Source organism: Corticium candelabrum, chromosome 14 (genome assembly GCF_963422355.1).
Source record: "Corticium candelabrum chromosome 14, ooCorCand1.1, whole genome shotgun sequence".
NCBI lineage: Eukaryota > Metazoa > Porifera > Homoscleromorpha > Homosclerophorida > Plakinidae > Corticium > Corticium candelabrum.
Window position 1 is genome coordinate 5,624,855 of NC_085098.1, and position 22,410 is coordinate 5,647,264.

At 39.8% G+C, this 22,410-nt stretch overlaps 5 protein-coding genes across 5 annotated transcripts in view; 3 read left to right on the forward strand and 2 right to left on the reverse strand.

Annotated features, from left to right (window-relative positions):
- Nucleotides 1–2: 2 nt before the first annotated feature.
- Nucleotides 3–1,486, forward strand: LOC134190430 (interleukin-1 receptor-associated kinase 4-like). The gene is made up of 5 exons (XM_062658884.1): nucleotides 3–404; nucleotides 473–532; nucleotides 592–726; nucleotides 802–1,009; nucleotides 1,438–1,486. The coding sequence occupies exons 1-5, from the start codon at nucleotides 264–266 to the stop codon at nucleotides 1,467–1,469; spliced, it is 576 nt and encodes a 191-aa protein (XP_062514868.1). The 5' UTR covers nucleotides 3–263; the 3' UTR covers nucleotides 1,470–1,486.
- Nucleotides 867–5,192, forward strand: LOC134190428 (interleukin-1 receptor-associated kinase 4-like). Its single transcript, XM_062658882.1, has 11 exons — nucleotides 867–965; nucleotides 1,421–1,661; nucleotides 1,719–2,729; nucleotides 2,794–2,855; nucleotides 3,555–3,669; nucleotides 3,741–3,856; nucleotides 3,925–4,117; nucleotides 4,190–4,252; nucleotides 4,306–4,476; nucleotides 4,556–4,741; nucleotides 4,811–5,192. The coding sequence occupies exons 2-10, from the start codon at nucleotides 1,611–1,613 to the stop codon at nucleotides 4,607–4,609; spliced, it is 1,836 nt and encodes a 611-aa protein (XP_062514866.1). The 5' UTR covers nucleotides 867–965; nucleotides 1,421–1,610; the 3' UTR covers nucleotides 4,610–4,741; nucleotides 4,811–5,192.
- Nucleotides 5,193–5,415: 223 nt separating this feature from the next.
- LOC134190429 (TM2 domain-containing protein 1-like) lies at nucleotides 5,416–7,428 on the reverse strand. Its single transcript, XM_062658883.1, has 6 exons — nucleotides 7,262–7,428; nucleotides 6,962–7,041; nucleotides 6,767–6,863; nucleotides 6,520–6,614; nucleotides 5,668–5,741; nucleotides 5,416–5,608 (listed from the first exon to the last, which is right to left on the reverse strand). Exons 1-6 carry the CDS (start codon nucleotides 7,399–7,401, stop codon nucleotides 5,504–5,506), a joined length of 591 nt encoding a protein of 196 aa, XP_062514867.1. The 5' UTR covers nucleotides 7,402–7,428; the 3' UTR covers nucleotides 5,416–5,503.
- A 212-nt stretch (nucleotides 7,429–7,640) lies between these two features.
- On the forward strand, nucleotides 7,641–22,155 carry LOC134190431 (acetyl-CoA carboxylase-like). The gene is made up of 71 exons (XM_062658885.1): nucleotides 7,641–7,778; nucleotides 7,962–8,018; nucleotides 8,983–9,111; nucleotides 9,169–9,288; nucleotides 9,356–9,437; nucleotides 9,507–9,605; nucleotides 9,817–9,926; nucleotides 10,106–10,216; nucleotides 10,487–10,539; nucleotides 10,600–10,756; nucleotides 10,827–10,937; nucleotides 11,000–11,059; nucleotides 11,194–11,285; nucleotides 11,341–11,410; nucleotides 11,471–11,634; nucleotides 11,690–11,840; nucleotides 11,900–12,003; nucleotides 12,066–12,147; nucleotides 12,214–12,284; nucleotides 12,737–12,811; nucleotides 12,878–12,943; nucleotides 12,996–13,080; nucleotides 13,137–13,180; nucleotides 13,234–13,324; nucleotides 13,391–13,462; nucleotides 13,544–13,621; nucleotides 13,674–13,742; nucleotides 14,087–14,206; nucleotides 14,266–14,363; nucleotides 14,427–14,515; nucleotides 14,577–14,701; nucleotides 14,769–14,882; nucleotides 14,943–15,047; nucleotides 15,305–15,394; nucleotides 15,451–15,507; nucleotides 15,577–15,635; nucleotides 15,793–15,838; nucleotides 15,901–16,001; nucleotides 16,073–16,178; nucleotides 16,242–16,352; nucleotides 16,417–16,473; nucleotides 16,538–16,579; nucleotides 16,635–16,772; nucleotides 17,204–17,281; nucleotides 17,345–17,434; nucleotides 17,492–17,567; nucleotides 17,696–17,780; nucleotides 17,835–17,946; nucleotides 18,011–18,097; nucleotides 18,155–18,292; nucleotides 18,394–18,468; nucleotides 18,526–18,585; nucleotides 18,642–18,713; nucleotides 18,769–18,906; nucleotides 18,988–19,029; nucleotides 19,091–19,261; nucleotides 19,314–19,424; nucleotides 19,487–19,553; nucleotides 19,616–19,692; nucleotides 19,751–19,871; nucleotides 20,020–20,116; nucleotides 20,177–20,273; nucleotides 20,330–20,465; nucleotides 20,533–20,710; nucleotides 20,767–20,888; nucleotides 21,017–21,096; nucleotides 21,153–21,218; nucleotides 21,283–21,383; nucleotides 21,462–21,531; nucleotides 21,593–21,726; nucleotides 21,777–22,155. Exons 1-71 carry the CDS (start codon nucleotides 7,695–7,697, stop codon nucleotides 21,925–21,927), a joined length of 6,777 nt encoding a protein of 2,258 aa, XP_062514869.1. The 5' UTR covers nucleotides 7,641–7,694; the 3' UTR covers nucleotides 21,928–22,155.
- Nucleotides 22,156–22,296: 141 nt separating this feature from the next.
- LOC134189539 (amidophosphoribosyltransferase-like) overlaps nucleotides 22,297–22,410 on the reverse strand; it is a 3,514-nt gene continuing 3,400 nt past the window's right edge. The window contains exon 2 of the mRNA XM_062657840.1: nucleotides 22,297–22,410. This exon is cut by the window's right edge and continues 1,490 nt beyond it. The gene's annotated coding sequence lies outside the window, so the exon portion shown is untranslated.

Consider the following 22,410-nt stretch of genomic DNA (forward strand, 5'->3'; position numbering starts at 1 on the left):
TCAGTGTGTATGTGTGGACTGTAGGAGGTGCCAAGGACAATTAGCTGGAAATGTGAATAATCCATGTATTGGGAGACGGAATATGCCCACGCGTTTATACCTGCGTACTAGAGAGTCCCTACACTACTTTTTCACTGTACTCTTTCAGAGTTGGCGAATTCGAACTGGCAGTGGAATTACATAATGTAATCGTACAATGATTTTGTTTTAGTGCTAATATTTTGTTGACAAGCAATCTTCAAGGTAAATTGACAGGGTTTGGAATGTCCACCCGAACTGAAGATGAGGACAATCCAGCTGCACCAATTGTTGTGGTGACTGTAGTTGGAGCAAGAGGATATAGAGCACCAGAAGTTTATAAGAAACCTCTTTCTCTATCAGTGGATGTGTATGCATTAGGGGTGGTAGGTATAGACTTTGCATCGTTAGGTGTTTTGCTATAATGGCTAATAGACGTGTTACTGGTCTACAGGTAATTTACGAAAATCTGACTGGCTTACCTTCCTACTCAGTAACCACAAATCAATGTTTGGTATATTTATCACCTATTTTAAGTGATTAATATTTAATGAAATTACACTTTCATCTCAGGTGGACTTTATGAGTAATGTGACAGTTATGGTGGATGGTCATGCCAAATGGCTGCACAATACAGCAAGGGATATGGTCAAGTTGGCTAGAGATTGTACCAACTTGGACAGTCAGAAGCGACCTTCCATCACTAAGGTTTGAGACCTACATTAGCGTATAGGCATTCAGTTATTATTGGTGACTTAATATATATGACATTGACATGTACAGGTTGTTTCCATGATGGAGACGTTGAAGGATCAAGCTGTTGCTTGTACCAGAATGCATGCAATAGATGTTTTGGAGACAGAAACAGACTCCGTTGGTGATCACGAAATTTCCTCTGAATGTTGCAGCAGTTATATTGATGAAGAAGAGAATGCGTGTGACACTGTGTTGGCAGGTCATCAAAATTACAGTTTATCAATCTTGCCTCAGAGTCAGTATTCTACTGGTTACACAGATGCACACAAGCATGTACAACACCACACACACACACACACACACACACACACACACACACACACACACACACACACACACACACACACACACACACACACACACACACACACACACACACACACACACATGCACGCACTGCATGCGTGCAGGTGCACACGCACACACACACACACACACACACACACACACACACACACACACACACACACACACACACACACACACACACACATGCACGCACGCATGCACACGTGCAGGTGCACACGCACACACACACACACACACACACACACACACACACACACACACACACACACACACACACACACACACACACACACACACACTATTTATTAAATGTATTATGTGATTTTGTGTTTAACAGATTTCTTTCTTCCTCAGTGCCCGTTGCGTTGGCCTGTGGATATTGCTGATTCGAATAACAGTCACCAAGTTTCAAATTTGAGCAAATGTACGAAGAAGATTGACAAAAAAGTGGACAAGAATGACTTTGATATTCCTGACTTTTTTGTCAGCTCTATTAGGTATGCAATATCTTGGAAGAAACTTCAGGAATGGCATATTCAGTTGGGAACACAACTAAACAGGTTGTGGGAGAGTCAAAAGTAAATTGTGCAATGTCTTTCTTCAACCTTTATGTCAATATATGCTCATTGTTATAGCTTCCCATATCTTTAAAGTGGACCTTGAGAGCTTATTGTCAAAGCCAAGAAACGCGACAAACTTTAACGTCTACAAATGAGTTGGATTTGCATCACTTTCTCAGAGTTTCACAAACTTTACCAGCAACTGTAAACGACAACGTTGTTTTGACAGGAATTGCTGGAAACGACAATACTGATCAAGTTGTCAATCGTAACAAAACTGTTGATGATAAAGAAGTGAAGGGCTTGCTGACACAGTCGGATTTGTCACAACTTTACAGGCTGTACTGTTTCCATACTCGAACAAGAGCTTTAAACGACATTGTTGTTTCAACAGAAAGTACTCGAAATGACAGTACTTGTCAAGTTGCCAAGAGCTTGCCGACAGAGTTGACAGTGGAGCACATGCCATCATCTACTATTCAAGGTTTTTGTATTTCTACTTCATCTGTCATTTCTTCATCGTTACTGCCTTTTGGCATTAATGTTGACAGCTTGACTGAAGAAGAGTCGGCATCATTAGTGTCAAACAAGCAGTTGCCATGTGAACATGATGAGTGTTTGTTATCAGAATTTTTAGCAATTGCTACTGACCAAGTACCTTTATTACGGGAGTCATCATTAAATGTTGCTAGATTAACTGAAAGAGAGTTTGCACCATCAGTATCAAACAACAAGTTGTCATGTGAAAATGATAAACCTTTGTCAGAACCTTCCTTAGCTACTACTGATCAAGCTAAGTTATTGGATCGAGCATCACTGGATGTATTATCTCATTCTCAGTGTAATGAAAGCCATTCATCATCACTGGATAGATCACATGATGAAGTGCAAGTGTTAGACTATAGTTATCAGGACTTGAAGACAGCAACTAGAAATTTTAACAACAAGAGATGTTCAGATGGAGGTTGCTTATTGGGATCAGGTGGCTTTGCAGATGTCTTTCTTGGTCATGTTAATAACTCTCAAGGTCAAATGATAGATGTGGCAATTAAGAAGTTTAGATCGACAACTAAGAAGGGTGAATCGGTGAGGAGCTTTGAAACATGGGAGAGATATTGAAACAATGGAAATGGTGTCATGTTTTCTTTAGTCTAAAACTGCAAGGGACAGGTCAGCTAGACATTTTGAAACTGAGCGTGTTGCACTGGCAAGGTACATGGTAGTTATTAAAAGTAATTTAAAGAGAAAACATTTTATGGAAAATGTATTTATTTGTTGTTAGTGTACAGTGTGACATGTTTATTCTTTGTCTGTGATGGTGGTGATTCTGTTAGTTTAGTAAACGTAGCTGTTGCTGTTGTGTGTAGTGTCTTGGTATAGATGTTTGTGTAATCATTGTGGTACAGTACTGTATTATACTTGAGGGGTAGTGTTGTGTTTGTCTTGTATGTGTCGGATGTATTGCATATGATATTGACAGGTAGACACCGGAAATGGGTTGGATTGATTTTTATCTGCCTTTTTGAGAACTCAGAAGAAGTCAGAAAATGTCTGGCATCAGAAGGCAACAAGAATGCACATTGTGATGGCTATTTTGAGTGTAATCATTCCACACACCCATCAATTAGCTTTGGCTCGTCTGCTCTGTTGCTTGTGAAGATAGAATGATTAATTAATTAAGACACGGTTTGAAGACACTACTACTTTTGTAACTTTTTTCAGAAAGTTGAAAGAATCTAAATTGAAATTAAGAGTAAATAGATTACAAGACATCGGATTTAACTTTAAAACCGATACATTAGTGATGTTGAATCTAGATTGTTGGAATATCAAACAGCTGCAGAATTTGTGCTAGTTGTATGAACTAGTCACTATTTGTAATTCTTGCTGTTAATGTTTGTGTTCTTGCAGATTTCATCACCCTAACGTTGTGAAACTTCTTGGTCAATCGTGTGATGGTCCAGAATTGTGTCTTGTTTATGAATACATTTGTAATGGCTCTCTGGCTGACGCACTTTTTTCACAAGTAAGACAATGATTATTATCTGTAGATGTAGCTTCTAAACTTTGTTTTTAAAAATTTGTGTGCTACTACAGAACAATCCAAATCCTATGCATGCAGGAGTTTGCATTTCCATTCTTCGGGACACAGCAAGAGCTCTAGATGATCTTCACAGCAGCTCTCCAATACGTATTCATCGAGACGTAAAATGGTGTTGTATAGAGTCGAATTGTCTCTTTACTTGTGCTAGCTTATAATAAGTCTTGTTTTAATTTGCAGTGCCAACATCCTTATTACCAAACAGTATGTAGCTAAATTGGCTGACTTTGGCTTGTCAAGTATAAAGGGTAGTGGATTGAGTTCAAGTAACTCTTATGATGGATCATATGCGTGTGGCACTGAATGCTATATGGCCCCTGAAGCACACAAAAAGAGAGTATCTTCAAAAGTTGACATGTATGCATTGGGAGTGGTGAGAATTTGAACAGTTATAACTCAACTCAAAAGTATCAAATTGTTGGTGATTGCATGCATTTATTTTCAGGTCATCTATGAAACAGTCACTGGTAGGTCTTGTTCCAAGTATGAAAAGGCAAAAGAATTTTTGGTAAAAAATGACAATCTTTGCTAGTGCATGTGCTTACAGTTGCTTGCTCTCAGATCGTATTGAGAGATATGCTGCAAACACACAGTCCTCAAGATTTTATTCGTCAAGTTAAACATATAATGGACTCTCGTGCACAGTGGAATGTTTTTGTTGCTGGTGACCTGATCAGGTTTGCCGTACGGTGTACCAATGATAACAGTAGTTTGAGGCCAAGTGCCTCAGAGGTGAGTATGTATATACATGTATAATGAATAAATGTTACTTGTAAAATTCTAGATTTGACACTTCCACTTGCTAATTCAGGTTTTGAGGTTTCTGGAAATGATTTTGAGAGTCCATTCTGATGTGCAGAAATGATTGGTTTGTTGTATGATGAGAAGACACTATGCTGGGAAGTTTGAGCTTGTATTGCTCACAAATGTAGCTCGTGCTCTCAAGCATCTCGATGGACTCTAAATTTGACCATCATTCATCCACAGATGTCAAGAGGTGACATGTCTACAAATCTGGTCTGTATGGCATCATTATAGGTACTAGTTTTTCTGTTATTTTATTTAGTTCAAATGTTCTCAGCGATGATTGGAATCCCAGATTGGCTGATTTTGGACCTTGTGGTAGAGCAGAGAGCACTGAATCAACATCTTGTAATTGCTACCTCTGCCGTTGGTATACCAAGTTGTACACAGCACCAGTAGCATTCAAACATCACGTGTCTCCTAAAGTGTACATATCTTCATTTGAGATGGTTACAGTATACTGCCCCATCATTTTAGATCAACGTACCACACTTTCTTGTTACTCATTAGATTAATTGTCTACATCATTGACTACTGACTCCTCCCTGAGCTAGTGGGTGGTATCTGGCCCCACTTAATTGCACTGCTTCCTTATTCTTCTAGCAGCCAAGAGCTGGAAGTATCTGGATGATTACATAGTTGTTCAAACAGTTGTTTGCATCGTTGTTTCATAACCTTCAAACCTATCTCTTAGAGATGAAAAGCATTTCCTGGGTCATCAGTATCCACTGGGAGCCTAACAAGAAGCATAATGTACCACCCAAGGTTGCAGCATTTTGTACCAAGTGAGTGTCAGATGAACATTATCTTCATACCAATACCATTGTGGGTATCAACGTACATACATGCAGATTATGTACCAATATATTCATATACACTGGTATTTATTGAACTAGCTTTCCACCCAACACACTCGCCTTTATACACATAGGAAATCATCTAAGAAATCAGAGCATTAGTCAACTGGTTTGTAGTATGTGTCTTTATTTTCTGTCAAGTGAATTAGTCGTGGTCCATAGTATGGTATGTAATAATCCGAGCCATCTGCAGGACCAACAACCTAAGACAAACGATGGAATACAAGCAAACTGAATGCCTGGCAAAATATTACAAACTCACCTGAGAGGCTATTAGTACGATATCAATCAATGAGCCGAGTAGGAAGAAACCAAATGTAGAAAGTTTGAGAAGACCTGTAGAGCGAACACGGAGTATCAAAGCCGACGATTTATACCAGAACTACTCAACCAGGGTATGACGTACACCATTTAGGTATGAGTAATCTGTTAAACATGGGTGTAGTTTCATGATTTATTAGAAGACTTGTCATTCACATGAGCAGTGTGACATATGTCAATCCACAACCGTATTTTGTATTGTAGTTTTCCAAAAGCAGTTATAACACCATTCGTCATAAGCAACACGACATGAATGAAGGGCAGTTATACAAGTGCCAACTAAAAACTTCCGACATATCAACACCAAATAAATCAATGGCATGGCCTAATTAATCTAAAAAGACAAAATTGAATGAAGAAGGTGGGATAATGAGAATGAGACAACTGTCTTGGTTTGGCTTAATTTCCTATGGACAATTGTGGATGTTGTGCATACTATTTGGGAAGGTCACTTTCTTGAAAACATACCATCTGACAATTGCTGTGGAGCATGACAATGTGAAATAGGACAGTAACTTAAAAACATAAAATTTGCTATGAATTCAAATTGGTGTACAACACGTATCAATTTGAAAGGCAACCAAATGATTAAAGATCAGCAGGTTCGCATACAGTAACAAATCATCTTCGATTATGTGCCTTGTGGAATTCAAACCTACATCTATTAATTAATTAAATCAAGTAGAAATTCTATACATAATTAAAATTATGGTATATACACTTTCTGTACAAGTAAACCTATACTAACAACTTTTGTTCCGACTGATCCAGAAAGTGATTGTGAGTATCTTACCTATAGCTGCATAGCCAAGGTAGAATCGATCAACTCCTAGGAAGCCCAAGAAAACAGAGAGACAAAGTGCAACATTGAAATCGTATTTTCCGGTACTAAAGACAACAATACTATCAACTGTTTTGTGTACAGCGTGAAACTACAGCACACGCGCGCGCACACACACACACACACACACACACACACACACACACACACACACACACACACACACACACACACACACCAGTCCACAAACAAGGCTTACACATAAAAACAATGCTCAGGTGCACTGTAGAATCCAATCTCTGTTCCATTGAAACGACATTGGTTACACTCTGTGCCGTTAACAGGATAGCAAGCAGCTGCACAAGGATTAATTAGCAAACAACTTCAATTGTGTTAGGATACAGACTAATGTTTTGTGTTGTTTCCGTTGTGAGTCAAAAGTACTCGTTCATACCAGATACTGTGTGGTCACTCTGATTGCAGCCGACAGAACTCTGAGTTTCCAGTGATATTTCTGGTTCCTTACATGAATACCTAAATGTTTATTAAGGATCGTATCGCAGCACAACTGACACACACACACACACACACACACACACACACACACACACACACACACACACACACACACACACACACACACACACACACACACACAAAACCACAGGGAGAGAGAGAGAGAGAGAGAGAGAGAGAGAGAGAGAGAGAGAGAGAGAGAGAGAGAGAGAGCTGTGAGTTATTGTTTGGAGGATACTGTCCAGGAAGCAGATCTTTGCATTTCGTGTTGCTGTAACCAGACAAACAATCACTACTCGTTAGATCATCAGACGTACCAGCTACCGAAAGACGCGACAAGACTGCCAGCAAAGTAACACAGTGACACCAAGCCAGCATTCTGCGCACTCAAATGTACGCTTGGCGCAGTCTCTAAATCGCGTGGCAAGCAAATTTTACAACACATGCTTTCAATTTTGGCTGTCAATGCTTCTACGTCATACACAAAGCTTACTCTATCTGGCCACATATACTACTCAAACTGTTACGATTAGCCTCGAATTTCCAGACCCGTGAGATGCACACGGATCTCGACGCGCGCGCGCTAACACTAGATAGAAATCTGTACAGTACAGACTACGAGCTGGCACATGTGCTACTGCTGCTCGTGCAAGAAAAAATAGGTCTATTTAATGGAGGATTCCGAGACCTCTGCACTACCCAGAGTGAAGTCCAGAGTATCTCCAGCCAACACGACTTCTGATGATGTTGTGCACGTAAGTCGCTTCTCGCGTCCACCAGAAATTATGGAACTTGCTACCAGCAGACTATTCTGATCTTGTATCTTATTAAAAAAATTTAAAGTAAAAGGCAGCAGTTACTTTGTTCGCTGTTTGTGTCTAATTTTTGCTTGTGATTTTCCTGCATCCGTATATTGACTTGTCTGATTTATTGCATAGGTCGCGACACCAGCTGAGTTTGTGAGACGATTTGGAGGCAATCGAGTCATTGAGAGAGTCAGTCGTATTGTAAATCGGTTTCTGTAATCAGCTCATTAGGTCATTGTGTATCGATGTGATTGACCCCACCCTCTTCGCTGTGTATACACAATGATTGCTTATTCTTAGTATAATATGCGACTTGTACACAGCAGTGAGTAAAGAATTGCAGTGTGTTAGTTGTCTTGCAAGTTTGGTATTGCACAATGCTGAAGTAATGTGCAACACAAACTTAATTTGTTGAGATCAGAATGTGTTAGTGTGAGGCACTAATTAATTAATTAATTAAAGTAGAGACTACAGATAAATTGTTATGTATTAGCCACATAAATGTTATTATTATATTTTGATCCTGAGCAATTGCAAGTGAGTAGAAAGATAAGTAAATTGCTGTATTTCTTTATTTCTATTTGTGACAAGGTTTCAGTCTGCTCATAGACAAACAATTTGCTATTCATTGAATATAATTATTTCGAAATTTTTAGTACATATATAATTGCAGCAACTGACCAGTAACAAACTGTTAGTTTCTAGGCAGTTACTAATAGTCACAAGGCAGTTTTTCAAGACATTTCTAGATAGCAGCTAAGATATGTACACCAGACGTGAAGTGAGTTTACCATTAGTTCATTAGTTAAATGCTTTTGAAGGATGCAACCTGTAAACGAAAGCAACCAGAATGTGTCTTTGGGAAACGGATTATGGAGACTTGGGTGAGGAGCGTCTTTGGCAATCATTTTTAAGAGTGCGGCGAAAATGTAACTGTAGCTTAATCTGCAATCCCAAAATCAGTTTTAAACATTTTACTTTGTTACTTAAATTGGACCTTCACACAATGCAATTACTGCCATGACTACTTCGTAGAGACTTCACAACAAAATACTGTTGTCCAATATCATGTTCCAATAAAACATTATCCATAGTTATCAGTTGATATTGATGAATTATCTGTTAATGTATGTTCTCATGTATTATGCTTTAGGTTCTTATTGCAAACAATGGCATTTCAGCTGTTAAGTTCATGCGTTCGATACGACTATGGGCTTATGAGATGTTTGGTAACGAGAAAGCAATTCGTTTTGATGTCATGGTGACTCCTGAGGATCTCAAGGTATGGAGTGCTGTTTAGAATCAAAATGGAGTGTGCAGTATGGAAAATTTGTGGCAGGCGAATGCCGAGTACATTAGAATGGCAGATCAATATGTTCATGTTCCTGGTGGATCGAACAATCACAATTATGCAAATATTGATCTGATCCTTGATGTAGCCAAACGAACAGGAGCTCAAGTAGATAACTGCAACATGCTTGCATATACACATATTTATAGTCTTACTGATGGATTTGTATCTGTAGGCTGTTTGGGCTGGATGGGGTCACGCATCAGAGAATCCAAAACTGCCAGAGCTGCTACAGAAACATGGCATTACTTTCATGGGTATTTGCAAGCATTAGTGGCTATTGGACATGATGTTGATTTATGACGTGTTGTTTGTTGAGACCTTAGGACCACCCGAGAGAGCAATGTGGGCTCTTGGAGACAAAATTGCATCGACAATTATGGCGCAGTCGGCAGATGTACCAACATTGCCATGGAGCGGTTCAGGTGAGAGGCTGTAAAGTGTGTGTGTGTGTATGTGTGTGTGTGTGTGTGTGTGTGTGTGTCTGTGTCTGTGTCTGTGTGTCTGTGTGTCTGTGTGTTTGTGTCTGTCTGTGTCTGTGTGTGTCTGTGTGTGTCGGTGTTTAGTTGGAAATATGCACGTTTATTAGTATGTGAACATGTGATTGAGAATACCTTTTAATGCTTTATGGTACAGGTTTGATTATTGGCAATGCAAATGAAAGGTTAGCAAGTGGCAAGACAGTGGAAATACCTGAGGACCTCTACAAACGTGGATTCATTACATCTTCTGCAGCTGGTTTAAAGGTAGGAATTGTGTGGGTGCACGCACATTGTGTGCACGTGTGTGTGTGTGTGTGTGTGTGTGTGTGTGTGTGTGTGTGCGTGTGTGTGTGTGTGTGTGTGTGCACGCGTGTGTGTGTGTGTGTGTGTGTGTGTGTGTGTGTGTGTGTGTTTACTCGATTGCATCAAAACGTTTGCATTAGATAGCGACAGATATCGGCTTTCCAGTCATGATCAAGGCGTCTGAAGGTGGAGGTGGTAAAGGCATCAGGAAGGTACAATCGGCACAAGAATTTCAAACAGCCTTTGAACAGGTTTGTCGAAGACTGATTGTAAAATCATGCTTGACATTTAAGGAGGTTTGATAAGTCACCATCAATGCCGTCTTTGTTCATGAATAAATTATGTATTGTTCTAACCTAATCAGTATGCATATACACTGTACAATGACACACACTTACAATTTTACTACTCAACTTAATTTTCATGATGACAGTGTTATGAAATGTTTGTAATACATGAACTGCTGTCATAATCTTTTGCTTCCTCAAGAGATATGAACAGTCTGTTGCTTGCGTTTTCAGGTTCAAACAGAGGTGCCTGGATCTCCAATTTTTATTATGAAGTTAGCAACAAAGTAAGTCATTCGTGTATAAAGCAGTAAATTTAATAGCATCATTTATTGTCGATTTTCAAGGGCACGACATCTTGAAGTCCAAGTGCTCGCTGATCAACACGGAAACGCCATTTCTTTGTTCGGTCGTGACTGCTCTGTTCAACGACGTCACCAGAAGATCATTGAAGAGGCTCCAACTACCGTAGTGTCACAGTCTATGTTTGATGAAATGGCAAAGGTGAGATTGCGTCGACATGTAACATCGTGCTGTATCAACAAGTTTAGCATGGCGCTTTGTGGTATGTTAGGCTGCTGTGAGGCTGACAAAAATGGTTGGGTATGTGAGTGCTGGTACAGTGGAATACCTGTACGTGGACGGTGAAGGATTTTACTTTCTGGAATTCAATCCTAGATTGCAGGTTTGGCTTGTAGTTGTTTTGCACGACTTATTGACTTGATGGTCGTATTCTGTTATGTGCAGGTGGAACATCCTTGCACCGAGATAATCGCAGACGTTAATTTACCGGCTGCTCAGTTTCAGGTCCGACTAATGTGTGTGATGTCTATGAATAAGTAAAAATGATTTGTGAACACTTGCTTGTGGACGTAATTGTGACACATGCATACGTGTGTTGCAATTTGCAAATTGTTTTTTATGACATTTGTTGTTGTCAGGTGGCAATGGGCATTCCACTGCATCGCATCAAGGATATCCGTGTGCTGTACCATGCTGGATCATGGAACACAACTCCTATCGACTTCGAAAAGTAGCAACACATGTGTTTGTTACACTACATTTTGACAAGTTTATAAACACTGTAGACCCAGTCACAAGCCAGAACCGCACGGTCATGTCATTGCTGCACGAATCACAGCAGAGAATCCAGACGAAGTATTTGTGTGCTTATCTGGCAGTGTGTATGCACTGTAGTGGCAATGTTGCTGTTATTAGGGATTTAAACCTAGTGGTGGTACAGTACAAGAGCTGACGTTTCGAAGCAGTAAGAACGTGTGGGGATACTTCAGTGTCAGTGCATCCGGTGGTCTACACGAGTATGCAGATTCCCAGTTTGGCCACTGCTTTGCGTGGGGTGAAGATCGAGAGAAAGCTCGCATGTGTGTCTGAATACTGTTTATTTTGAATGCTAGTCATTATCTTTACTTTTGTTAGGAATCTTGTACTCGCTTTGAACCAGGTATCAATCAGAGGTGACTTTCGGACAACAGTTGAATACCTTATCAAACTGCTTGAAGCGGATGAATTTATTTCTAATGATATCAGCACAGTTTGGCTTGATAAACTGATTGCCGGGAGAGTACAAGTAAACCGGATGTTTAAGCTATGTTTTTGTTTGTTCTGTCGAACGTTCACGTGTTTCAGAGTGAGAAACCAGACATTATGGTGGCTGTTGTGGCTGCATCATTGCATGTTGCTGATTCAACGTTTCAGAAACGTTTTAGTCAGTATGAGCACTCACTTGCACGGTACTCTTGCTGTTGCTATTAATGTGCTCTACTACATTGTGTGGCTTTCTCATTTGATGCAGGGGTCAAGTTATGAGTGCAGCCCCTTTGACATCTGGAATAGATGTTGATCTTATTTACGAGAACATGAAGTATGTTGTACAGGTCGGTGTGTGGCTGTTGACGATTGGTTGTGTATGATACAAGTTGGTTGTTTTGTTTGTACATCAGGTCTATCAGTGTGCTCTTGAAGGATACTTTGTATTGTTAAATAACTCATGGATTAAACTGGAGGTTCACAGGTTTGTTTGGGTTGTTTGTTGCAAAATTGTGTGTGGCTTAGGCACATTACTAAGAGCAATAGAAAATATAATACTTGTAAATTGATGAGGTGACAGACAGATAATTGCAAAGCTAGAGTCTAATGGCTTGTTGTATTGTAGGTATTGTAGGTCTGTTTTAACATTGATTTCTAAAGGGATTGGGATTAATCAAATTGTTATATAATTATATAATAGATTATTAGGGCATACTCAAATGTGTGTACTAGTATTATACATGTATGTATGTATGTATGGTGTATATGTAGTTAGTTGAAAAAATTATATACAAATTTTTAATACTGTATCGTGATACAGTATGTGTGTAAAACAAACTTTTTTAAGTTTGACTGTTTTTAAGTTATAAACAGATTGTTATTTATTTAATTAATTAGTGAATATGCAAACTGTGTTAATAATGATTGTTGTTTTAGGATGTCAGATGGAGGGCTGCTATTCTCTATTGCTGGTAACAGCTATAGTACATATATGAAGGAAGAAGTTGATCAGTAATGACCTTGATTTAGTAATTGGCAAACCAACAAGTTTCTAATGTGGTCTTTGTTTGTGTTAAGATACCGAATTATTATTGGTGGGAAAACGTGTATTTTTGGCAAAGAATGTGACCCATCTATTCTCAGGTGTGTTTTTAGCAGTGAGGCGTAAACTTCATTATGACTGATTCTGTAACAGATCTCCGTCAGCTGGAAAACTGATTCGGTATCTTGTGGACGATGGTGGTCATGTGTTTGCTGGTGATGCATATGCTGAGATTGAGGTAAGGTATCTGGATAGATCTCATTGCAATGGCAGATATTGTCATTGTTCTTGTAGGTGATGAAGGCTGTAATGTCTTTGACTGTTTCGGAGAATGGCTGGTTAGTATTTGGATTAGGTCATGGTCAGCTGTAACTGGAATTTGTCTGCTTAGCATTCATTGTGTGAAGCATGCTGGTGCAATCCTGGATTCTGGCACTGTTATTGCACATCTTGAACTAGACGATCCCAGCAGAATCAGACAAGTCAGTGAGGATTCTGCAGTTTTTCGTTACATTAGACTACCGGTCTGTCTTTTGTCTCTATTTTAGGCAGTCAAGTTTGAAGGACAGCTACCATTCGCTCAGCACAGTTTTCTCACTGAAGGCGCTCGACTGCATGAGGTTAACATTTACTCTCAGCTGCCACACATAACTGGAAATATACCAATTGCAAATACAAGTAATTTGTGGTTTTATCATTAGATGTTTGCATCTAGTCATGCCATCTTGGAGAATATTTTGAAGGGCTATTGTGTTCCTGATCCATTCTTTAATCAAAAAGTATTTTGAAAAAGGTTAACTAATTGACTGTTTGACATGCATCATTTTGTAGCTTGAAGAGACATCTAGTGCTCTCATGAGAGCTTTGCTGGACCCAAACTTACCACTCATTGAAATGCAGGTAAGTAGAAAGTGATGTCGTTTAGCATCACAGTACAGGAATGATGTGCATTGTATAGCAATACGTGAGTTTTTTTCTAGCAGTAGTGAATAGTAATTTTTCAATTGTTTAAACATTACTGGTTTAGAGATTGTGTTTTATATACAATAACATGAATGTGAGGGTCAAACGTGTTGGAGATCTGAGTGTCTCACACAGAAGATGACACTGTAGACACTTTGTTTATGATTTAGTCTAAATATCAATTCTATTAAATAGTGGTTAATTTGGGATTAAATAGTTAGTTGGTTCTGTGTAATTTTGTCGACTGCTTTATTGGTAAAAAATGGGTGAATTTTGTGTAGGAAATTTTATCAACATTGACTGGTCGGATTCCAGTGAAAATTGAACGCACAATCCAGAAGCTGCTGTCTCAGTATTCGAGCAATGTGACATCTATGCTGTGCCAATTTCCTGGAAGACAGGTAAATGTTATGATATATTGTAGAGATGATATGATAGATGGTTGTCTGTTGTTGTTTAGATTGAAAACATGATTGACACGTATGCTCAAGATGTGGGCCGTACTGAGAATAATGCTTTTTTCATGAACATGATGGGTGTTATAAAACTGATCCAGAGGTATGTGGTAGTCATAGAATGAACATCAATCATGTTGCACTGCTGCATTTTGTGCTGCTGTAGATATCGAGAAGGAATTCGTGGTCACATGAAAAATGTCCTTTTGTCGTTTTTTAAAGAATACTTGAGAGTAGAAAGTGCGTTTAATCACGGTATAGTCAATGCCTTTTTTCTGGACTTCGTTCTTCTAGTGACTCAAAAGTTTTATGTTAGGCAACTATGATGTTTGTGTTGCAAGACTTCGAGATAGTCACAAAGATGACATGGCTGCTGTTGTCGGGTTTGTTTTGTCTCACCAACAAGTGGCTAGAAAGAATGCACTGATCGTGAATCTTATTGTAAGTTGGTGACATATACAGGACAGACTTACTTGAGCTTCTGGTATTGCTGTTAATATATATGTAGAGTCGGTATTGTGCACATCAGAGTGCTTGGTCTGATGATGTGTTGTTCGTTCTGCAAGAGTTGGCCAGTTTGAATAATCAGAAAAATGCAAAAGTGGCATTGAAAGCTCGACAGGTTTGTCAGATGTGCAGCATTACCACTTGGTTTATGGAATCTTGTACATTTTGGCTGCAGGTAATGATTGAAAGCAGTCAGCCATCGTTTGAAGTTCGATACAATGAGGTTGAGTCCGTTTTCTTACTATGCCTTCATTCACCAGATGCATCAGACCAACTGCAGGTATGCAATACCATTACATTACACATCAAATCTTTTATTAATTACTAAAAATAGTTAAATTTTGATGTAATTTTCTAATTTTAGTTAAATTAATTATGGCATTACGCAGTTGCTGAAGAAGTATTGCTGACATAAATAATGTAAATTTTCTGTTGACATTTTAATCAATTTGGCAATTTGATTACTGCTACATCCTTGTTGTATGACAGGCCAGTACATTGTCGTTCTACCGTAAGTGTTCTGTGCGTATTGTTTAGAAACTCATCCAGTCAGAATCATCATTGTTTGATGTGCTGCCGAGCTTCTTCTACCACATTAATGCTGGCGTTTGCAGAATGGCATTAGAAGTTTGTATTTTGGCGCTTTCACTGCTTATCTGATTTATGGACAGTCTATGCAATAGGTGTACGTCCGCAGAGCATATATAGCATACGAGATGGTCTGTCTGAATCATGGACAGGTATGCAATCCCTTCACCATAATTTGGAGTAATTGTTTAAGGCAAAATGAATGTCAGCTTGATTCTTAGGTGGATGGATTGCCAATCGTGGAGTGGCAGTTTATGTTGCCACAATCTCATCCTAATAGGTATGGTTCTAATGGCTCTTGTTGATGTGCATACATGAAATTTAGCTTACATTTATTAGGATGAGCATGCAATGTGCAGCTTGTTGGGAATATACTGTAGACTTACGTAAAAACCTAGTCTGGCATCTTTGGTTGCAATAGTAATTTGTTGTTATAGACGACCGCAGCCTTCAAGAAAGTTGAAAAAGCATTCAATTCCACAAGTGTGTTACACGGGCCTTTGTGCATCATACTTATGTTTGATTCCACTCTGATTTGGTGTCAGGTATTCAGCATCGGTGATAAGTTGTCTGACCTGCCAGGAATTCCTCAATGTGAACGAATGGGAGTAATGGTGGCTTGTGAGACTCTAGAAGATTTTGAGAAGTAAAAAGACGCAACTTGTGTCATTGTTGACATTGCTGAAATAAACAGATAATATGATGTCACTTGTTTAGACGCTTTGAAAACATTTTATGTCGCTTCAGAGACAGTTTGTCTCTTCCTGGCACTCCAATCAGTGGAACAGCTCGCTTACCTTCAGTCGAGGAAGGAAAACCACAAGTTTGTTGTTTGGTTGTTTTCTGTTGTTTTTCTTGTTTTTTTTTTGAGTATATTTGCTGAAAGGATGACGTTGATGACCCCCGACATATTATCAACGTGGCTCTGAAGTCATTTCAGAGCACTGAGACAGACACCTTGCCACCAACACCTTTACTCGCATTTATTGACAAATGGGTTTGTCACTTGTACTGTTGTGATGTTAACTTAAGGCTACATCAATACTGATGGATGTTTGTAGAGAGATTACATGCGAACAAAGAGTTTACGACGAATTTCGTTTTTGCTTCATAGCAGGGTACATACTGGCATTATGTGCGTCCTTATTTTTATTGTTGTTACAATTTTCTGTTCGTCTGTAGGGCGTCTGTCCACAGTACTACACTTTCAGATCGTCAACTAATGTATTAGTAATGATTTAAGTGTCTTCTGTCTGCTACACGTTGCATTGCTGTGTAGTTTGGTGAAGACGCCATCTATCGCCACATGGAACCAGCTCTTGCCTTTCAGTTGGAGATAAACAGAATGTCTAACTTTGATCTGCAAGTTATACCCTCTTTGAATCCACGAATGCATTTGTACTTGGGCTCTGCAAAGGTATTTGCGTTTGTGCTCTTGTCTGTCTGTCTGTCTGTCAATCTTCATTTATTGAAACACAAACTCTACGTTACATTTCTAACACTAAATGCAAACAAGCTACTGAGTTCAGCTTTAGTTTAATGCAAGCTACTTTGATAGTCTCTATCATCTCTGCCTGTCTGCCTGCCTGTCCGTTTGTCTGTCTGTTTGTGTATCTGTTTGTCTGTCTGTGTATCTGTTTGTCTGTCTGTGTATCTGTTTGTCTGTCTGTGTATCTGTTTGTCTGTCTGTGTATCTGTTTGTCTGTCTGTGTATCTGTTTATCTTGCTATATGATCACTTGTGTTTGTTCTTGTCAGTTTGCTGTCCATCTATTTGTGTTTGTTGGCATGTATGTAGACATAGATCGTGTCATACTTTTTTGGTGAAACTACCTCTTATGTGATGTAGATGCCAAAGGGACAAAAGAGCACTGATCTTCGACTCTTTATCCGCTCCATCATCCGTCATTCTGATTTCATCAGCAAGGTGTACTACAGCAATATAGTCACTGATGCAAGCAGCTCTGTAGTAAAGTAATTTGCTATGCAGGAGGCCACAATAGAGTACATGGTGGAAGAAGGAGAACGTTGCTTGCTAGAAGCTCTTGACGAGTTAGAAGTTTACTGCAACAATCCAGAAGTATAGAGTTTTATTTCAGGACGTTGTGTTTCAACCACGCTTGCCATGTTTGTTTAGTTCAAGAGCACAGATTGTAACCACATCTTTCTAAACTACGTACCACCGTTCATTGTTCCTGACATAAACAAGGAAAGTTTTGATGTTTCTGTTACCACAGTACTTGTTTGTATGTGTGTCTGTCTCTTTGTGGGACTGATAGCTGGCTGTGTGTTGAGTGCTTGTCATTTATAATATAATTTTGCCACTCAATGCAGGGTGAAGATGTCATTTTTCCAATTATTTTGCGGCATGGTCGGAGATTATGGAATCTCAGAGTGATGCAAGCTGAAATCAAACTGTGCTTGAGGTTATCTATTGGCGCTGTTGCTCTTTGCATGCACAGAATTCATGCTGCTTTTAGGTCTGTTCCTAATGGACCGAATATTCCAGTTCGCTTCTTTATCACCAATTCATCTGGCTACAATCTTGAGTTGCATGTTTATCAAGAAGTAGAGGATCCCCTGACCGGAGAGGTTCTGTTCTTGCACACGCGTTTAGCAGTTGCTGTATTATACAGTGTGTGTTTTCTGTAAGTAGCTTGTGCTGAGATCATATGGTCCCAAGACAGGCCCAATGCATGGTCAAAAGATTAATGCACCATTTGTTCCCAAAGACTATGTCGAGGTGTTTGTGTTGATTTTTGTATAATTGTATCATCGACTAGAGTTTCTTGTTGTCCAGATGAAACGATCGGCTGCCCATGCTTTACAGACGACGTATGTTTATGATTATCTGAACTTGTTTCAGCAGGCTGTTGAGAAACAGTGGAGAAAACATGCCAAGGCATTAGGACAACAAGAGAACATTCCTGAACAAGTGGTGTGTTACCATTGCATCAGTCAGCTAGTGTGTATCAGTGATAAGGATTAGAGCTGTTGATGTGATTTACGTATAATTATTATGATATTTGTTCATTCCAGATGTCTGCAACAGAGCTGGTGCTTGCTGATCAGAAAACACTCAAAGAAGTCAATAGATCACCAGGCCAGAATGATGTATGGACCTTATTCGTATAGATTTGTATTGCAAAGAAGTAGAAACGTGTATTGTAGGTTGGTGTCGTCGTGTGGAAAGCCAAAATGTTTACTCCAGAATGTCCTAATGGCAGAGAGGTTGACGACATTACGTACTCAATTAGAGAATTATTTCTCAGCAATTTGATTGTCAGATCCTCCTTATTGCCAATGATGTTACTTACAAAATAGGTTCGTTTGGACCACAAGAGGACCAGCTTTTCAATGTCAGTGAATTACCGCAGTCGTGTACTATAGTTGCAGCTTTGCATTGTTGTGCAGAGAGCATCAGAAATGGCTCGTTCTCTTGGCATACCAAGAATCCACATTGCAGTGAACAGCGGTGCTCGCATAGGACTAGCTGAAGAGGTAAAGCAGCTGTTTCAAGTGGCCTGGGTTGACAACGCCGACCCAAACAAGGTCTCAACACTTTGTGGTCTCTGTTATAACCAACAAAATAGTCACGTGTTTGTTCTGTTGCCTTTGCTCTCTGTTGGTCAGGGAATCAAGTACCTGTATCTAAACCCAGTGGACTTCACTCAAGTGAGACAAGCTTGATTTCAACGTTCTAGTGATAAATATTAAACTAACTTTTGAATTATAGTTGTCACATAGTGTTAAAGCAGAGCTGATTGAGGATGAGGGAGAGTCTCGTTACAAAATCACCGACATCATTGGTGAAGAGGAAGGTCTTGGTGTTGAGAACTTGCAGGGATCAGGAATGATTGCTAGAGAAACATCTCTAGCATACAACGAGATAGTTACTCTCAGTCTGGTTAGAAACGATTTTTTGCATCAGACGTGTTGATTTCAGTCAGTATTTTTAGGTTTCATGTCGAACTATCGGAATTGGTGCGTATCTCGTCCGTTTGGGCCAACGCATTGTTCAAGTCGAGAATTCAAACATTATACTGACCGGTGCCGGGGCATTGAACAAAGTCAGAATCAGTTTGTGTCGTTTAAGCCAACAATAACCTATCCGTTAACTTTGCGTGTTCAGGTTCTGGGGAAACAAGTCTATTCGTCAAACAACCAGCTTGGTGGACCTCGAATAATGCACTACAATGGTAACTTAACGTGTGTCAAGAGTTACTTGTCATTGGAAAGAATGGTGACACCTTGTATGTAGGTGTCACTCATCTTGCTGTAGGAGACGATCTAGCTGGAGTTCAGGCAATTGTCCATTGGCTCTCTTATATCCCTGCCGTATGATTGCATGTCTTGCTAAGCAAAGTCTGCTGTTTGATAACGTATTTCTTTGTAGGTCAGAAATGCTCCATTGCCGTTGTTGCCAACCAGTGACCCAGTTGAGAGAACAGTTGACTTTATGCCGACCAAAGTGCCTTATGATCCACGCTGTATGCTGGAAGGAAGACCAAATCCTGGTAAGATAGTGAAGGTAATTGTACTTTGTGTGAAACTCATTCAGGTTATTGAAACTGATGTAAGGCACAGTAGTGTAGCCTTTGTGGAGAGATAGTCAGATAACTGGTTGCGTCCTAAGTACAGCCTTATGTTGTTGTTATTATGCAGACAACAGCTCGAAGTGGCAGTCTGGGCTCTTTGACAAGGGAAGTTTCGTTGAAACTATGAAGCCATGGGCACAGTCTGTCATATGTGGCAGAGCAAGGTAATACTGTAACCCGTTTATGTTGCAATTCTCATTACAATACGATTCACCTTGTTTCAGACTGGGAGGCATTCCAGTCGGGGTAATAGCTGTCGAGACGCGTTCGGTCGAATGTGTTGTACCTGCAGATCCAGCCAATGTGGACTCGGAAGCACAGGTGCGTTCTATGCACAATGCCTTCTGCAAATGATTGGAGATTACTCTTTTGCTCAGATTGTAACTCAAGCAGGACTGGTGTGGTACCCTGACTCGGCTTTCAAGACCGCTCAGGCTATATCAGACTTCAACATGGAACAGCTTCCTCTCATTATCTTCGCCAATTGGCGTGGTTTCTCGGGAGGCATGAGAGGTAAGGACATCATCTTACTTTGGATGTGACAACAGACATCATTCTAAGATTCTGTTTGTTGTTCAAGATATGTATCAAGAAGTTCTCAAATATGGTGCTCTCATCGTGGATGCACTTCGTCAGTACAAACAGCCAGTAATTATTTATATTCCTCCAAATGGTGAGCTTCGAGGTGGAGCATGGGTTGTGTTGGACTCAACGATCAACCCAGAGATGATTGAGATGTATGCTGACAAAGACAGCAGGTAGTTGTATAATAACCAATGTATTGAATCATATGTTGTTAACTGTTGCTCATTAGAGGTGGCGTTCTCGAGCCTGAGGGCACAGTAGAAGTGAAGTACAAGACCAGGGATCTCGTGAAAACGATGGATCGATTGGACCCAGAGTGCAGACGTATCGGAAATGCACTCGGAAATTCTGGTAACGTCCCTGCCGTATCGACAACTACCTTTACCTTTATTATACATTTATTATTATAAATGTATAATAAATATATAATTTCATGTACTATTATACATTTATTGATTCGTTTGTAAACAAATTGTTAGGCATACTCGAAGCCGACCAAAATACTTTACAGCACGAGTTAGAGCAAAGACACAAACACTTAGAACCAACCTATCATCAAGTGAAACAAATAACACTTTTTGCAAAAAAAGTTTGTTGGCATTCTTTTAATACCAGGTTGCAGTACAGTTTGCCGATCTTCATGACACAGCCGGTCGAATGCAAGACAAAGGAGTCATTCTGGTGACATACTTTTCACGAGTGAAGAACTAAAACACTCTTAATTAATTGACTAAATTGTTTGCAGGACATCTTGGATTGGCGTAACTCTCGTGGGTATTTGTACTGGCGGCTGAAACGACGATTACTCGAACAAGAAGTAGTGAAGAAGGTCATAGACGCTAACAGGTAATATAGGCCGATAATCCAATTGCACTGATTGTGCAGTGTACTCTTATACTTTACTATTTCTTTGATGCTGATTAGTACTTTGTCTCACGGTCAAACCATGTCAATGTTGAAACGATGGTTCATTGAACAGCATGGTGTCGTAAAGGTGTGTTGTCAAGCTCAATTCTCTGTATCCGTGTTTTTCAATCTTTTCATTCGTCCGATAGAATTACCTGTGGGACGACAACAAGACCGTTGTCGGGTGGCTGAGTCAGCAGCTTAGCGACAACGCCGCTACATCTGTCATCGAACAGAACACCAAGTTCGTGAAACGAGATCACGTCCTCAAACAGATCAAAAGGTATACGCTTTTCACTCTATCGTATACATTGTTAGAGTTTGTGTCGTTAGCCTCGTTCAAGCTAACCCCGAGGTGGCAATGGATTCTATTATTCACATCACACATCACATGAGCCCCAACCAACGGATGGAGCTCGCTCGTGTGTTGTCTTCGCTCGATGCCCATCCAGAACCGGTATCTACTCTCACAGACTCTCCATAGTTCGGTCGAAAACTTAATATTTTCGTATCATGACAGCAATAAATTGTTTTCTTTACTCACCACATGTTCTGTTATTTACGACAATAGAGGGCGCTTTTAGCCCACCACTTGAAGAAACAAGTGTCTACGGCAAGTAAGAATTAATGTGCATGCCACAGTGTGTATAGAGCTTGCAGTCGACACCTCACGAAATGGCATGCCCTCTTAGCAATACAAACGAAGTCGTAGAGACATTAGCTACTCGGGGACAGAATTCGACCAGCATGCATGAAAATTGCACGTACATGTGTGTGTGTGTGTGTGTGTGTGTGTGTGTGTGTGTGTGTGTGTGTGTGCGTGTGTGTAGGAAGTATCACCCTTTGTTTCATGTTTAGTGTTCATTTACCTATCTTCTATAGAAACACAATATACACACGTAGTTCATGTTCCTTTCTGATTAATGCCTAATTAATGCATTTACTATACTATCGATAATCATTTGAG

Coding starts and splice junctions, on each gene's coding strand:
- LOC134190431 (XM_062658885.1), top strand. CDS start 7,695: ATGGAGGATTCCGAGACCTCTGCACTACCCAGAGTGAAGTCCAGAGTA. Junction 17,568..17,695: donor TCCTGACATAAACAAGGAAA/GTTTTGATGTTT, acceptor TGCAGGGTGAAG/ATGTCATTTTTCCAATTATT. Junction 18,469..18,525: donor GATCACCAGGCCAGAATGAT/GTATGGACCTTA, acceptor CGTGTATTGTAG/GTTGGTGTCGTCGTGTGGAA.
- LOC134190430 (XM_062658884.1), top strand. CDS start 264: ATGTCCACCCGAACTGAAGATGAGGACAATCCAGCTGCACCAATTGTT. Junction 727..801: donor AGCGACCTTCCATCACTAAG/GTTTGAGACCTA, acceptor TGACATGTACAG/GTTGTTTCCATGATGGAGAC. Junction 1,010..1,437: donor TTTATCAATCTTGCCTCAGA/GTCAGTATTCTA, acceptor TTTCTTCCTCAG/TGCCCGTTGCGTTGGCCTGT.
- LOC134190428 (XM_062658882.1), top strand. CDS start 1,611: ATGGCATATTCAGTTGGGAACACAACTAAACAGGTTGTGGGAGAGTCA. Junction 3,857..3,924: donor ATTCATCGAGACGTAAAATG/GTGTTGTATAGA, acceptor TTTAATTTGCAG/TGCCAACATCCTTATTACCA. Junction 4,477..4,555: donor TGAGGCCAAGTGCCTCAGAG/GTGAGTATGTAT, acceptor TTGCTAATTCAG/GTTTTGAGGTTTCTGGAAAT.
- LOC134190429 (XM_062658883.1), bottom strand. CDS start 7,401: ATGCTGGCTTGGTGTCACTGTGTTACTTTGCTGGCAGTCTTGTCGCGT. Junction 6,864..6,961: donor GAGTGACCACACAGTATCTG/GTATGAACGAGT, acceptor ATCCTTGTGCAG/CTGCTTGCTATCCTGTTAAC. Junction 6,615..6,766: donor CCTGAGCATTGTTTTTATGT/GTAAGCCTTGTT, acceptor TGTTGTCTTTAG/TACCGGAAAATACGATTTCA.